Source organism: Mus caroli, unplaced genomic scaffold (assembly GCF_978045245.1).
Source record: "Mus caroli unplaced genomic scaffold, Mus_caroli_1 scaffold_2, whole genome shotgun sequence".
Lineage (NCBI taxonomy): Eukaryota > Metazoa > Chordata > Mammalia > Rodentia > Muridae > Mus > Mus caroli.
The window spans coordinates 149,099,815-149,113,085 of record NW_028227257.1 but is presented as its reverse complement, the minus strand read 5'-3'; the positions used below and the strand labels follow the sequence as shown (position 1 = coordinate 149,113,085).

Genomic DNA, 13,271 nt, shown 5'->3' with positions numbered 1-13,271 from the left:
GGACAAGGATGCAGGGAGGTGGGCACAACGATGCCCCACTGTATGGGTGGGAGAAGGAAGGCTCAGAGAGGTGCAGTCACCTGGTCAGATCACACAGCTGGCAAGCAGCAGAGCTGGGATTTGAACCCAGGCAGAAGGACCCAGACCCCTATTCTACTCCAGGCTTTAACTGGGACAGATTGCATTTCCCAGGAATGGTGCATGATGGAGACAGCCCCAGGAGATGCTGGGAGATGACTTTTTCCATTATTACACAGTCACTGGGATCCAAAGACCTACAGTCAGCATGCCACAGTTGGGGTTAACAGTCCTGGGCTCCGGGCACACCTTTCAGGTACCTTGCACTGAGGCTGGCTAGATGACTCAGTGGGTAAAAGTGCTTGTTGTCAAGCCTGACAGCCTAAGTTCAGTCCTCAACATAGTGGAGAGAACTAACTTTCCTAAGTTGTCCCCTGATCTCCACACTCAAGCCATGGCAAGAGCACACACACACACACACACACACGCCCCCAATAAATGCCAACAAATAAAATTAAATTAAAAACACAAAAAATGAGGTCTGGAAAGAGTTCAGTGGTTAAGAGCACTGGCTATTCTTCCAGGGGTCCTGAGTTCAATTCCCAGCAACCACATTATGACTCACAACCATCTGTAATGGGATCTGATGCCCTCTTCTGGTGTGTCTGAAGACAACGATAGTGTACTCATATACATAAAATAAATAAATCTTAAACACACACACACACACAAGAACAGATAAATGAAATTTAAAAGCATGGCAAACAGTGCTTGAGGAATGACAGACACCTGACGTCAACCTCTGGCACACACACACACACACACACAAGCATACATGCCTACCTGCATCCATATCACCCCCCACACACACATACAAAAATTGAAACTTCAGGAAACAAGCAATAGTGGGAAAAAGCTGAGAGGTAAATTGATGAAAGCAGACATGTGTGATAGCTACCTGTAGCCATTATATATAAAGAGCATCTGTAAGGCAATAGAAACAGGAAGCCCTCAATGAGAAGGCGATGGAGGGGCAGGAAAGCAGAGGTGATGCCACAGGGCTGCTGAGGGCCTCCGGGTTGACATTCTTGTCAGGGCTTCTCGTCTGCAGAGCTAATCAAGGCCTTGCTTAAATGCTTCCTCCCCACCTTCTACAGCTGCTGATAGATTTCAATTAAGATGCCAGCTAGCAGCGAGCCGCCAATCCTGCTCTAAGCTTATGGGTGGGGAGCGGGGACAGCCTCTAACCAGCCGCCACCACGTCTTCCTTCACATAACCGCCTCAGGTGGGTAAGGAGGAATTTCCCACCCATCCCTGTTTGCAGTCCCTCCTAAAATGTCATCAAAGCATGCCCCGTTCCTTCCCTTGGAGCTGCCTGGCTTCCACACCCAGCATATACGATGGGACTTGTGGCCTCCCTTCTTGAACTTCAACTTGGTCGTCTGTAGAAGGGTGGTGATGGGGACAGACCACCCTCCTGGCTGGTGTGAGGCCTCAGGGACTGAGATGTGGCATTTAAATGGCCCCACAATGAACACAACAGACTCTGACCATGGCCCAAATGGTGTGCAGCCATTTCCCCTATGGAAAGTCAGGATGGGGTGGACCCTGCCCTCCTGGCCTCTGGTCAAGGAACATGGACTTACGTGACACCATAGGTCAGAATGCTGGTGCCTTATAGGCATCCACCTCCAATTTGTCATGGGGCCTGCCTTCCCCCACCCACAGGTGCAATGAAGGTCTCTTCTCACCAGGGAGCCACCTAACACCCGCCTGGCACCCACACCCAGGGTTCTACCCCTCAGGATGGACTGGCCTATTACTGGGGCTCACACTCAGAAACCCCCAGCAAGGCCACTGCTAGCCTCAAGGGCAGGGCAATGCCTGGAACATCCCCAGTCCTCCTGATGCCTGAGATGGGGTCCCCTCACCCACCATGACTGGAGTGACCCAGGGCTGTCCAGGCCTCCTAGGCAGTCCCCAAACAGGACAACGCTTCCTGTTTCAGACCTAGAGTTACCGAGACAACCCCTCCCTACCTCCTTCATGCATCCCGAGACCTGAGGAACAGTTCTGTGGCCTGCGGGCAAGTGCCTTTGTCTGCTGAGTTTGGTTTATTGTTATCGCTGTTGCTATTTGTAGTTGTTTTTGAGACAGGGTCTTAATATGTTGCACTGTCTGGTCTGGAAATCCTAAGCAAACCAGGCTGGATTCAAACTTGTAGCAATCCTCCTGCCTCAGCCTCTCTGGTGCAGGGGTTACAATCCTGAACCATCCAGTGTAGCTTTTTGTTTTTATTTTTCTTGCTGGTCTTGAATGACAGAGCTCAGTCTGGCCTTAAACTATGTAGCCTGGCTGGCCTGGAACTGGGGTCCTCCTGCCCCCTGGGTGTGGTGCGGGGGCCAACTCACCCAGCTTTCCCTGTCACACTGAGCACTGCATGTCCACGGGGACCACGTATAATGGTCTCCTGTTGGTTCTATTCTCAAGCTCTCGATCACTTGAGCCGGTAGTTACTCCCACATACCAGCGAATGGCCTCAGAGACTAGAGTAGAATCCAGTTAAGGACAGGCAAGGGCCCAGCAGAGGATGGAGTCCCCAGAATGCAGTAGCTTACCCAGCCAGTGTTCCCCTGTGAGCCTGCCGAAGCCCTCCCGGTAAGCCTCCCAGCCTCGGAAAAAGTTCACAGAGCCATCCTCCCGGCGCTGAAATACCTGCAAGGGCAGAGAAGGCACAGCATTGGAGCCACGGCCAAGGAGCCCACACCCTAGATTCTCACCCTTCCTCAAGGCTCCCCGGCCGGCATGGAACAGGGGGATAAGCTGGGGTGGGGTCCAGGCCACCCACTTCAATCAAGAACTCCTGGCTCTGGAACCTGGAGCAGACCAGAGTCTCAGAGGCTCGTGGTGACCAGAGACAGGTCTGACTAACCCACCTCAGATCACAGGAGGAGTCGCCGCCACAGGCCACAGGCGGGAACCTCAGCTCCCAGGCCCAGAGTGCTGGTGCCGGGGTGAGCCTTTCCTGGTTCTCACCAGGAAGCTGTGGCCCAGCTGACACAGTGCTTGCACACCATACATGAGCTCTCTGGGTTTTGTCAGCCTGAGCCAGGCGTGGTGACATGGCACTAGGAGATGGAGGCAGGAAGATCAAAGGCACCTGTGGCTACACTGAAAATCCAAGGGCAAGAGCTCCATGAGATACTGTCTCAAATGAAAGAGACAAAGTTAAAAACAGAGGGAGAGCAAGGGAAGGAGGGGGAGAGAAGGAGAGGGGAGAAAGGGGAAGAGAGGGGAGACAGGGAGGGTGGGGGAGAGAGGGAGGGTGAGCGGACACAGGGAGGGTGAGGGGAGACAGGAAGGGTGGGAGAGATGGAAGGAGTGGGGGGAGAGAGGAAGGAGAGGGACATATGCCTAACGTTTTTATTGGAGTTGTCTGTTTTGTTTCCAAGACAGGATCTCCTCTGTACTCATCTGTCTGGAAATCACTGCGCAGCCCATATCAATCCTCCTGCCTCAGCTCCCCAAATGCTAGAATTACAGGCATATGCCATAATACTCAGTCCATTCTCAAGTTTTTAAGCAACTCCACACCTTAACCTTGACCCCCCCCCCCCAGATTCCTGCCTCTCACCCAGCTTCTCTCCACAAGTCACACACTCCTGGCAGGATCCAGGGCGTATGGCCTGGGAACCCTGAATCCAAGCCACTCCTCAAGGGAAGTCCACGAGCCCAGAGCAGGCGTCGGGTGTGACTCGGGCATCAACGAGCCGTTGAGCCGCCAGAGCCGCCTCTGTTCTTTTTAATAACATTCTCGATTTGGGAGTCTGAAGTCCCCTTGGTTAAATTGCCTTGAAATAAGGACGGTGCTGGTCCCGGCCGAGCTGACGAGTATTTACACGGTCGCTGACAGTCCCGTTCTGGGGCCGCCTGGCCCACGCTGCCTTTCTGTTTAACAAGCCTTTTCCTGCTCATTTGCAGAGGCAGCGCCCACCTGCCTCCATCTGTGTCTGTGTCTGATGTCAGAGCTCTGGCTGCCACTCTCATTACTAAGCAGGCCGGTGCCGGCAGCTCGGAACCGCCCGGGTGCCCGGGCGGAGCATCGGCGTCTGCTCTCGAGATGCACCAGGTCCCCAGGGACGCGTCAGTCACAGACAGTTGGGCAGCTCTGACGTCACATGGTAGAGGGAAGATGACACTTTTTTTTCTGCTTCCCCCGACCTGGTCCTGCCCTGAAATATCAAGTCCTCAGGAGGGACCCGCTGGGTAGAAGGAAGTTCGATAAGGCTTGGGGAGATCTGAGCGGTGTGGAGAGCCGTATTGACTGCTGCACATTGGGACCCTGAGCACGCGCCCTTTGAAAGGCTTAATCCTGGCAGAAGCTTAGGCCCTCCCGAAGGCAAGGCGAAGGCGGCAGACAGGCTGAGCCTGCTTCTGCTGGAAGAGGAGGAGGAGGAGATCTGCAGGACCAAGCAGTCTGGAAGCCCTCACCCCACCCCCCGCAGGCCAGCTCCTACTGGAGGCCCTAGGGCCCCCACCCCAGGGGACCAAGCCCCGTCAAATGGAGTTGGGTGCTAAGGGCCTGAACTACAGGGTCTAGCTGCTGCACAGATCTCCTCACCTCTGCAGACCTGTTTTGTCACCTGTGAAAGGCGACAGGCTGTCAGATCCACTGAGCCTCGTGCAGTCAGTGCTGGCTGGTCAGATATACAGGCGCTTAGCAGGCCAGCCAGTCTCCTTTGCTCCCTTCTCCCTCTAATCCCGCTGTCTCTTCCAAATGGCAGCTCTACACACCTCCTCCCCAGCCTTCTCATGCTACCAACTTCTTTCCAGCATACGGTCCCATCCGGTCTCTCCAGGGAAACTAAGTCCAAGGCACAAGGTCCAGACTGCCCTCCAGAATCTTGAGCCAGGAAAACACAGAAGGGCTGGCTGGTGTGCAGGGGACTCTATACCACACACACACACACACACACACACAGAGACGGACGGACACAGAGAAAGATCTAAGGCAAAGGGAAGGAAACATAGGCCTGCACAGAGAAACCCAGCTTCCTGGGGGAGACAGAACCCTGACTCCACACTAGCTCAGTTCTGCCCTTCTTCCTCAACTCTGACAGCAAGCTCTACATCCCAGGACCTCCACAAAGAAAGCCTTCTAGTGCCTTGCCTAGTGAAAGTGGGGTGCCAGGCTTCCAACCCCACATGGGAATGAAACCTGTGGAGACCAGACAGGGAAATCTGGTATGAAGAGGGATGTCAGAGAAGAACAGCGCCTCCCACAGGCAGCCAGGCCCAGAGCAGGCTGCAGGCAGTGAAGCTGAATGCACGGGGGGGGGGGGGGCAGTTGTGCCCCTCCTGAAAGGCCAAGGGACAGAGGGACCCTAAGATTTCTGGACAGAGCCTCCCAGGTCTGCAACCCAGCCCCAAAGAGCTCAGAGCAGTGGGCTGGGCTCAGCTTGTTCTTCAGATGTACTGCAAGGGCCCCGTGGTCCCAAGCTATTGTTCCTGGAGCTTGTCCTGGTCCTGCCTTTCCCTAACCCTAAAGGGCACAGAGTAAAACACATCCAAGCCAGGAGGGCAGAGCACCAGACAGATGGTGCTGCGCCGTCGCCTCCCTCGGCGGCACCTGCTGTTCACCACATCCCTCCTCCAGCACAGATGGGCTACTTCTGTGTTCTCTGTGTTATGGCAGATAGAGCTGGGAGAGTGGCTAGGTAGCCAACACACACTCAGCCACTGCTCCACTGCTGACTCAGCTGCTGTTAGCCACCAGACTGTCCCCACTGCACCATGGACTCCACTTGAATGGTCACCTGCACCATGGACTCCACTTGAATGGTCACCTGCGGCAGACACATCCCCTATGCCCACCAGGGCTTCTTGCTTCATTTCTACCCAGCAAAGTAACACTGAAATTAAGAATGGCCAACATTTATGTTAGACTGTTAGATTTGGCCCTGAAGAAACCATAATGTTGGCCTTGGGAGATAAATCAGTTCAAAATTGCTTGCCGTGCAAGGACAGGGCCTGAGTCAAACCCCTTAGACCCCTGTAGAAAACTGGACGTGGCTATCTTCACCTTTGATCTCTGCATTAGAGGACAGAGACAGGTGGATCCAGCCAGCCCAGGAGAAATGACGACCTTCCGGTTCAGTGAGCGATCGTGTCTTGAGGCAATAGAGGAAGACATGCAATGTTCTCTTCTGGCGTCAGCATCGCAAGCATGGAGCACACACCCACATCCATGTGAATGCACTGTGCGCTTGTACACACACCCATGTGAACACACTGTATGCTCATACAATCATACAATCATGTGAACGCACTGTGAGCTCCGTATCCCACAGGATTATACAAAACCAAGCCAAGTATAAGGCACACAGTGGGGAGGCAGAGATGCTGGATCCCTGGGGCTTACCAGTCAATCTTTCCTACTTGGCAAGCCTGATGACACACTCTCAAATAAAAAAAAAAAGGTATATAAATTGGGCACACACACACACAGACATGCATGCACATACACAAAGAAACCCCAGCATTTGCAACAAGGGCATTGCAATTGGACTAAGACACACTATGACCCACCCCTGGGTGGGGCTACCACACATCCCTGCTGTGGCTTTGGAGACAGGACTTGGAGATCTTTGGACCAGGGCTCAGAGAAGAGCACGTCCCACCCCCGCACACAGCCGCACAGTTTACATCGGAAACGGCGGCGGCAGGAAATAAGCAGGCTGCGCCATTTCCTACTGTGTCCTCTTCTGCTCTACTCTATTCGATTTAAAAAAGCAACGTTGATCGCAACCCAGGAAATTGATTTTGCCACCTGCCAATGGATCCAGGCCCACAGTTTTAAGAACCGTTGCCATCAGGTTCCTGGTGTCTGCCGTGGGCCATGCTAGTCACGGGTCGAATATCGAATGAATGAGTGTCCCTGCACACACACTGGTACCCACTGCGGCACAATGTTGTGTCCTGACAGGTTCTGAGAGGTTCACGTGCTCCAGCTAGCCAGATGGATAAGATCAGGGTGCTGGGCACATGGGTGTGTTTCCAGTCCGAGGCCCAAGGCGGACTGCAGCTGTGGCTTTGGAGTTCTGAAAATCAGCTGGATTATAGTAAGGACGCCAGGATTGCGGACTTTAATTAGAGAGCAAGATTCATCTGGACAGGAGGATACCAGGCCCAGGCCTGGAGTGTCTACATCCCTTCCTTCAGCCCCAGGCGCCCCCAGGTGGGCAAAGGCTGAGGATGCCAAGGCCAGAGCAAAGTAGTTATTGATCAACCCTGGGCCTGCAGTGGGTGTTGGCCCAGTCCTGAGCTGATTCACTTGGCTTCCAGCTGGAAGGCAACAGAGAAACGCTCACCGACACCGAGGCCTCCTGGGCCAGAGCCATGAGTGGGAAGGCAGACAGCATGTGTTTTCTTGGTTCTGATTCTTAAAACCCAGTCTCCTGCTGCCGCTGGCTCAGCCTGGAAGTCCCACCCAGGGGGCTCTGCCAAGGAAGTGTGTGCTTCACACGGTTCTGCAGACAGTGCTGGGCGAGTTCAAAGGACAACCAGGATTGCACTTGATGCCTCTGATTGTCCTAAGAGCGTCAGCAGAGCCAGAGGACCACATCGACACCTGGTGCCTCCCCAGCCTCCTTCTCCACACGTCTGGGCCTCGTAGAGTGCCCACTGCAGAATAACCCTGCCCAGCCCACTCCATGTCTGCAATAGTACTGAGCTTGAAGCTGGAGTCCTAAGTGGCCAGTGAGATCTGGGGTCTCAGAAGTTCCATCTGTCCCTCAGAGGATGGAACAGGCCTTACATTGCAGGGGTAGGCTGCCATCTGGTAGCTGTTGAGACCAAGACTGGGAATGTGGGGGACCTTTGGGGTTAGAGACGGTCAGAGACTAGAGATGGCAGGACATATGCGCTCCCTGTGGACATGTCCCGTGGCCTGGTAGATAAGAAAGTAAGCCAGCACACCCGTGAGCCCAGCTGTCTCTCAACCCAGGGGAGCACCCTGGGGTGGCACCCAGGGCCAGGGTATTAGAGACTCTGTTACCAATGCCCAAGTCCCAACTCTCCCACGGAATCCTGGCTGCCTCAGTGCCCATCATGCACTGAGCATACATGGATGAGCGGAGAATCAGCGAGCTGGCAGTCCCACATAGGCCTGCAAACATGTACAGATGCATCCAACAGGCAGACCTCAGTCTCCTCATCTATTAAATGGAGATTGTAACAGTCCCAGGCCCTAAAGTTTATGTGAGGAATCAGAGCTCAAGGGCTAGGGATGTAGCTCAGCTGACAGAGTGCTTGGCCTAGTGTGCACAGAGCCCTGAGGTCAGTCCTCAGCACCAGGTGTGGTGAAACACTCCAGAAATCTCAAAACATGGGAGCTGGAGGCAGAGAGACGGGAAGTTCAAAGTCATCCTCGGCTACATAGCAACTTTGAGGCTAGCCTGGGCTACATGAAACCCTGTCTCAAAACCAAACCAGTACACACATACATGAAGTGCTGGCACACTGCATTCAGACATGGCTCAAGGGATGCTCTGAGCAGTTGGGAACCCCCTCTGTGGGAACTGGGGTACTCAAGGAGGCTGCTATATTTGGAGTTACAATGAGACACTGAGAGACAGGGGTGAAGGGGGATGCGTCCCCACAGGCCATGACCCTGGGGCAGCAGTGGCCCCCAGACCTCAGTGTCCTCAGGAAAGGACACTAGATTGTCCTAGTCTGAAGGGCTTGCTGACCTGAGGACAGGCAGGGGCCTGCCCAGCAGGCGATTCTGGGAGTACAGGAGGGAGAAGCCAGGGAAATGCTCAACTCTTGAATGTTTTCTCAAAGTGCTCTGCCCCTTTGGAATGCTCCGCCCACTTCCCATGGACAACAAGTCCTGAAGCCTCCCTAAGCCATGTTTCCCCCACTGAACCCTTCCCTTATTCCTGAAGATGAACCTAAGTCAGCATAAGCTGGGGACACACAGTAGGCTCAATACCTGTCCCCCAAACCAGCTGATGGCACACAGTAGGTCTGACAGTTGCCCCAAAACAAGCTGATGGCTTACAATAGGTCTGGCAACTGCCCCCAAACCTGCTGATGACACCACACAGTAGGTTGACAGCTACCTCACCCCCCCATCCCCTGCAAAAAAAAAAAAAAAAAAAAAAGACAGCTGCTGGTTCCAGAAGGAAACTGCCTGCTCCTTGTTTGTGACTGGAAATGGTACCCCCGGGCTTGGCACCCTGCCACATTTCCCAGGCTTGGCAGCCAGTGACTGCCGACTCTGGCAAAACAGTGCTCTAAGCTGCCATTTATCAAGTGCTGTACCTAGCGTTTCATGTGTGGTGTCCCACGGACACTGTGCGCTCCCCAATGGACGCTAGAGTTGTGGAAATTGACCTGCACCAGGTGGAGGTAGCTTCCTCCAGCAAATCAGGTGAACAGGAAGGAGGAGGGACCCATCTCTTCAGCCACTGTGAAGGAAAGTGGGCTCTGGGTAGCAGCGTGGGGACACTGTGGCCCCACTGATGCTACAGCAGGTCACTGGCCCTCCCGAGGCTCCCTGGCAGTCTTGCAGCCTGGCCTCCCCAGCACAGGGACCCTGGAGCTTTTCATCTCTCTCTGCACCGACTGCCTGCTAAGCTCCTTTGAAGTTCTACAGAGAGGGCACGGCTCTCCTCCTGCCCCACAGCCTAAGGAGGAGACAAGAGGATGTGGGAAAGGGGGGCTTCCTCTTATACGGAGCCAATTAGAGGCTCATCTGAACCCATGACCCCGCTCTCTCAGTGGGAAAATGCCTGGTGCCCAGCAGAAGGTGTGAGTGGCTAACAGCCAGGTGGGGTGGTGCATGTGTGTGTGTGTGTGTGTGTGTGTGTGTGTGCGCGCGCGCGCGCGCGCGCGCGCGCTTGCGCGTGTGTGAACGTGCTGAGTCTCTACTGGAGGAGATGTGGGACCCACCCATGATTACACAAAGGTTAGGCTTTGGCGACAAAGGGTTTTTCCCCCTGCCCCGAACAGCCCTCCTCTCTAGGGAGCATCCTGAGTCCCCAGCTGGGGAGGAACACTCATCTGAGCAGTGTTAGGGGATGAGGACAGCAGGTGCTGTCCCAAGCCCAGGGCATCTAGAGAGAAGACAATCCCCACCCTGCCTAGGACAGAGGTCGGAGACATAGGGGAAGGTGGTAAACCCCCCCCACCCCCATGAGAAGGAGGGAGCGAGGGAAGTAGCTCAGAGTGATGAGAGGCCTCCAGAGGACATGGCTAGGGTTAGTCCATACTCGGTGAGGACAGTCTCTGGTCTGGGTCACAAGATCATCCATCTCACTTTCTGGAGAAGTGACAGGTGTCAAGTTCAAAGTTCAGCCGTGTCCTGACATCCCTTCCTGCGCCCCACTCCCCATGTGAGGCCTCTTTCTGGCCTGGCCTTCGCCTGTGGCGAGTGTGGAATAGCAAAGGTTTTGGCTTAGTCACGGTCAGGGCCCAAGCAAGCCTGCAGGCTACCTTGAAGCACCTGCCCCGAGGTCTGTCCAATGGCAGAGAGCCCCCAAGTGGCATCCTTCCCACATGGCACCCCCATTTCCATAAGCAAGGACTCTGGGTCCATGGAATTCATGCTTCAGAGTTTCATTCCGTGATCACCATACCCCTCCACCTTGCCTGTCAGGATCACCCTCTCCTTATGGAAACCCTGTGATACGGAGAATTCATTTGGGCCCCAGAAGGTGCCCAACTCCATGGGCCTACCATTCATATGTACCGCTGTCTCCTGACTCAGACCCTCTTACAACAGATGGGTCAGCAATACAAAGTAGCCTTCGTCCAGAGCAAGCCTGGCCACTCCCCGCACTGAGCCCTCTCTGTCCACCATCACCAGATCGCTAGACTAAGATCAGGGCCTCTCCAGTGACCCTCAACCTTGACACAAGCCAGCTCCCTTGTCCTTCTGCCCTCTCAGCTGAGAGCTTAATACTCTGCCTCACTCCCAAATGGCTCCCTGTGGCTGATGCTCTAGCAATTAATTGTTCAGTAGCAATTAATTGCATTGACTTGCCTCAGAAGGCCTGGACGTCCCCTGGCCAGGCTGGCTGGGTAACAGAGGCAAACCTCTTGCCCTCTCTAGGCTACCCTGCCAGCCTTTGGGAATAGAAGGGGCATGGGGCAATGCCAGGCGGGGAAGTGGTATTCAGACTGCAAAGAGCCTCTGGGGCTGAGCCCAGTCCTGCCCACTCCGGTCTCTAGAAGGCACGCTGTGATGGAGGAGCCTGCCCAGGGGCCTGAGGCCCAGCACAGCAACCAGTCCGCTGGGGAGGACTACATAGTGTTGGTGCCTGAAGCTGGGTGGTTTTGACGGGGAACCTAATGAGGATGGATGGGCTGAGAGAGGCCAGCACCTTCCCAAAAAACAATTGAACATCCAGGAGAGAGAGAGAGAGAGAGAGAGAGAGAGAGAGAGAGAGAGAGAGAGAGAGAGAGAAAGGGGTGATCCTGACAGGTGCCCGAAGGCATCTAGGGGAAGATTGCTTCAGACAGAAGCCAAATGGATATGAACGTTTCCCGACCACGCAAGCACTTTACAGAGCACTCTGGCCTCTCCTGCAAGAGCCCCCACTCAGGCGTAGGGGTGTCAGGTCTAAGCTGGGCACTGTTCCTCACCCATCCCAGTTAATCGTCCCTGAAGCCAAGGCCAAAGGAATTACCAGGCACAGACCCTGACTGACTCCTCAGAAGATTGGATCCCAGTCAGCCCGGGTGGAAGACAGATGTGCGGCCTTGGTGTCGGAGCCTCAGTCAGGCACCAAGCCCTCCTAACCCTTAATTCTGATTTCTGGGCCTGGTGGGGGCCTCCTGGCCAGTTTGCCTGCCTGGGGATCCCAGAGGCAAAAGCCATAACTCAGCCTCTTTGCAGTTAGGAAAACAAAAGAGCTTTTAACCCCAGACACGGATCCGGTACGTTTAAAAGCTCTCCCCGAGAGCCTGAAGACAAGTTTAGAGATATGTCCATCTTTGGGGTCTCTGGGGGATCCTTGGCTGCACTCAGACTTGCCTCCTAATTGCAGGCTTCGCTCTGCTCGTTCTGACCGCCCTCCTCCGTTTCCATCCCCCTCTGCTGGGGACACCGACCCCTTTCAAAGCCCACTCATGCTGCCTGCTTTCCAAGTCCCACGTGCGCTCTGGAAACACTTCCTACCCTTCTGCTTTGTAGCATTAAAATCCCCCTTGGACGTCCATCGGCCTAGACATCAAACACCAAAAATAGTCAATGCCAAGGGTCTCAGGTAAGCGATGGAGGCACCCAGTGTGAGCTAAGGTCAGAGACGTGAAGAGTGGCTACACGGAACAGTTGGACCTGTACTTCACTGAACCAAGCAATGGCCTTCCCTTACTGAAGAGCGAGGTGGGGCAGGGCTAAATATCTGAGTGGCTCTTGGTCAATCACTGGCTTTCAGGGCAGCGTGGACCAGGAGGCACAGAAGTCGACTTTGCAATTTCTTTTAAAAACTGTGAGTGGGCCAGGAATGGCAGCTCACACCTTAGATTCCAGCGCTCGGGAGGCAGAGGCAGGTGGATAAAAAAACACCCATAAACAAACAAACAAATAAGTAAAGATCATGCGTGTGTGCATGTGAACATGTATGTGTGTATGTGTGTGTGTGCACCTGTATGTGTGAATGCCTGTGACTTTGGAAGGTTTCAGCTTGACCTCTGGTGTCTTCTTTAACTGATTCTGGATTGGCCGACCAGTAAGCTCCAAGAAATCTTCTGTCTCAGCTTCCCCAGAGCTGGGGTACAGGCTCGAGTAGCCAGACACACGCAGCTTTTACACGGGTGCCAGATATCATCCCTAGCATCACACGTGGGACACACGCTGTGCTAAGAAGTAATATTAGCTCCTCAGCTTGTGGCTTTGGCTTTGGTGTGGCTTGAGTGCAAGTATATCACAGCTTGAATGTTAAAACACCAGGTTCCAGCACAGCAGTGTGACCCCACCCCAACTAGAGAGGTGACTTTGAGTTACTGGCTGGGCAGCTTCAAAGCCACAGTGTGTAACACTCAGTGGCAGCGGCCTGGGATACTGGAGCTCACACCAGATCTACTCCAGCCTCACCTGGAAGTCTGACTGTGACTGTGACCTGGGCTCTCCAGCCTCCTGTCTCCCTCCAGGATGTTCCTTGAGCTCCTCCCAGCCACTTTCTGGTACTCCCCTTTAAAAGCTCTAATGACGGGGCCTGAGAGATGTCTCAGTGGTTAAGAG

General features: G+C 54.3%; 1 protein-coding gene across 1 annotated transcript in view; it reads right to left on the bottom strand.

Moving 5' to 3' along the window:
- The window catches only part of Fibcd1 (fibrinogen C domain containing 1), a 30,006-nt gene that overhangs the window by 2,570 nt on the left and 14,165 nt on the right, over nt 1-13,271 (bottom strand). Inside the window, exon 5 of the mRNA XM_021156642.2 lies at nt 2,638-2,734. Coding sequence (XP_021012301.1) covers nt 2,638-2,734 — 97 coding nt within the window. The remainder of the gene's footprint in view (nt 1-2,637; nt 2,735-13,271) is intronic.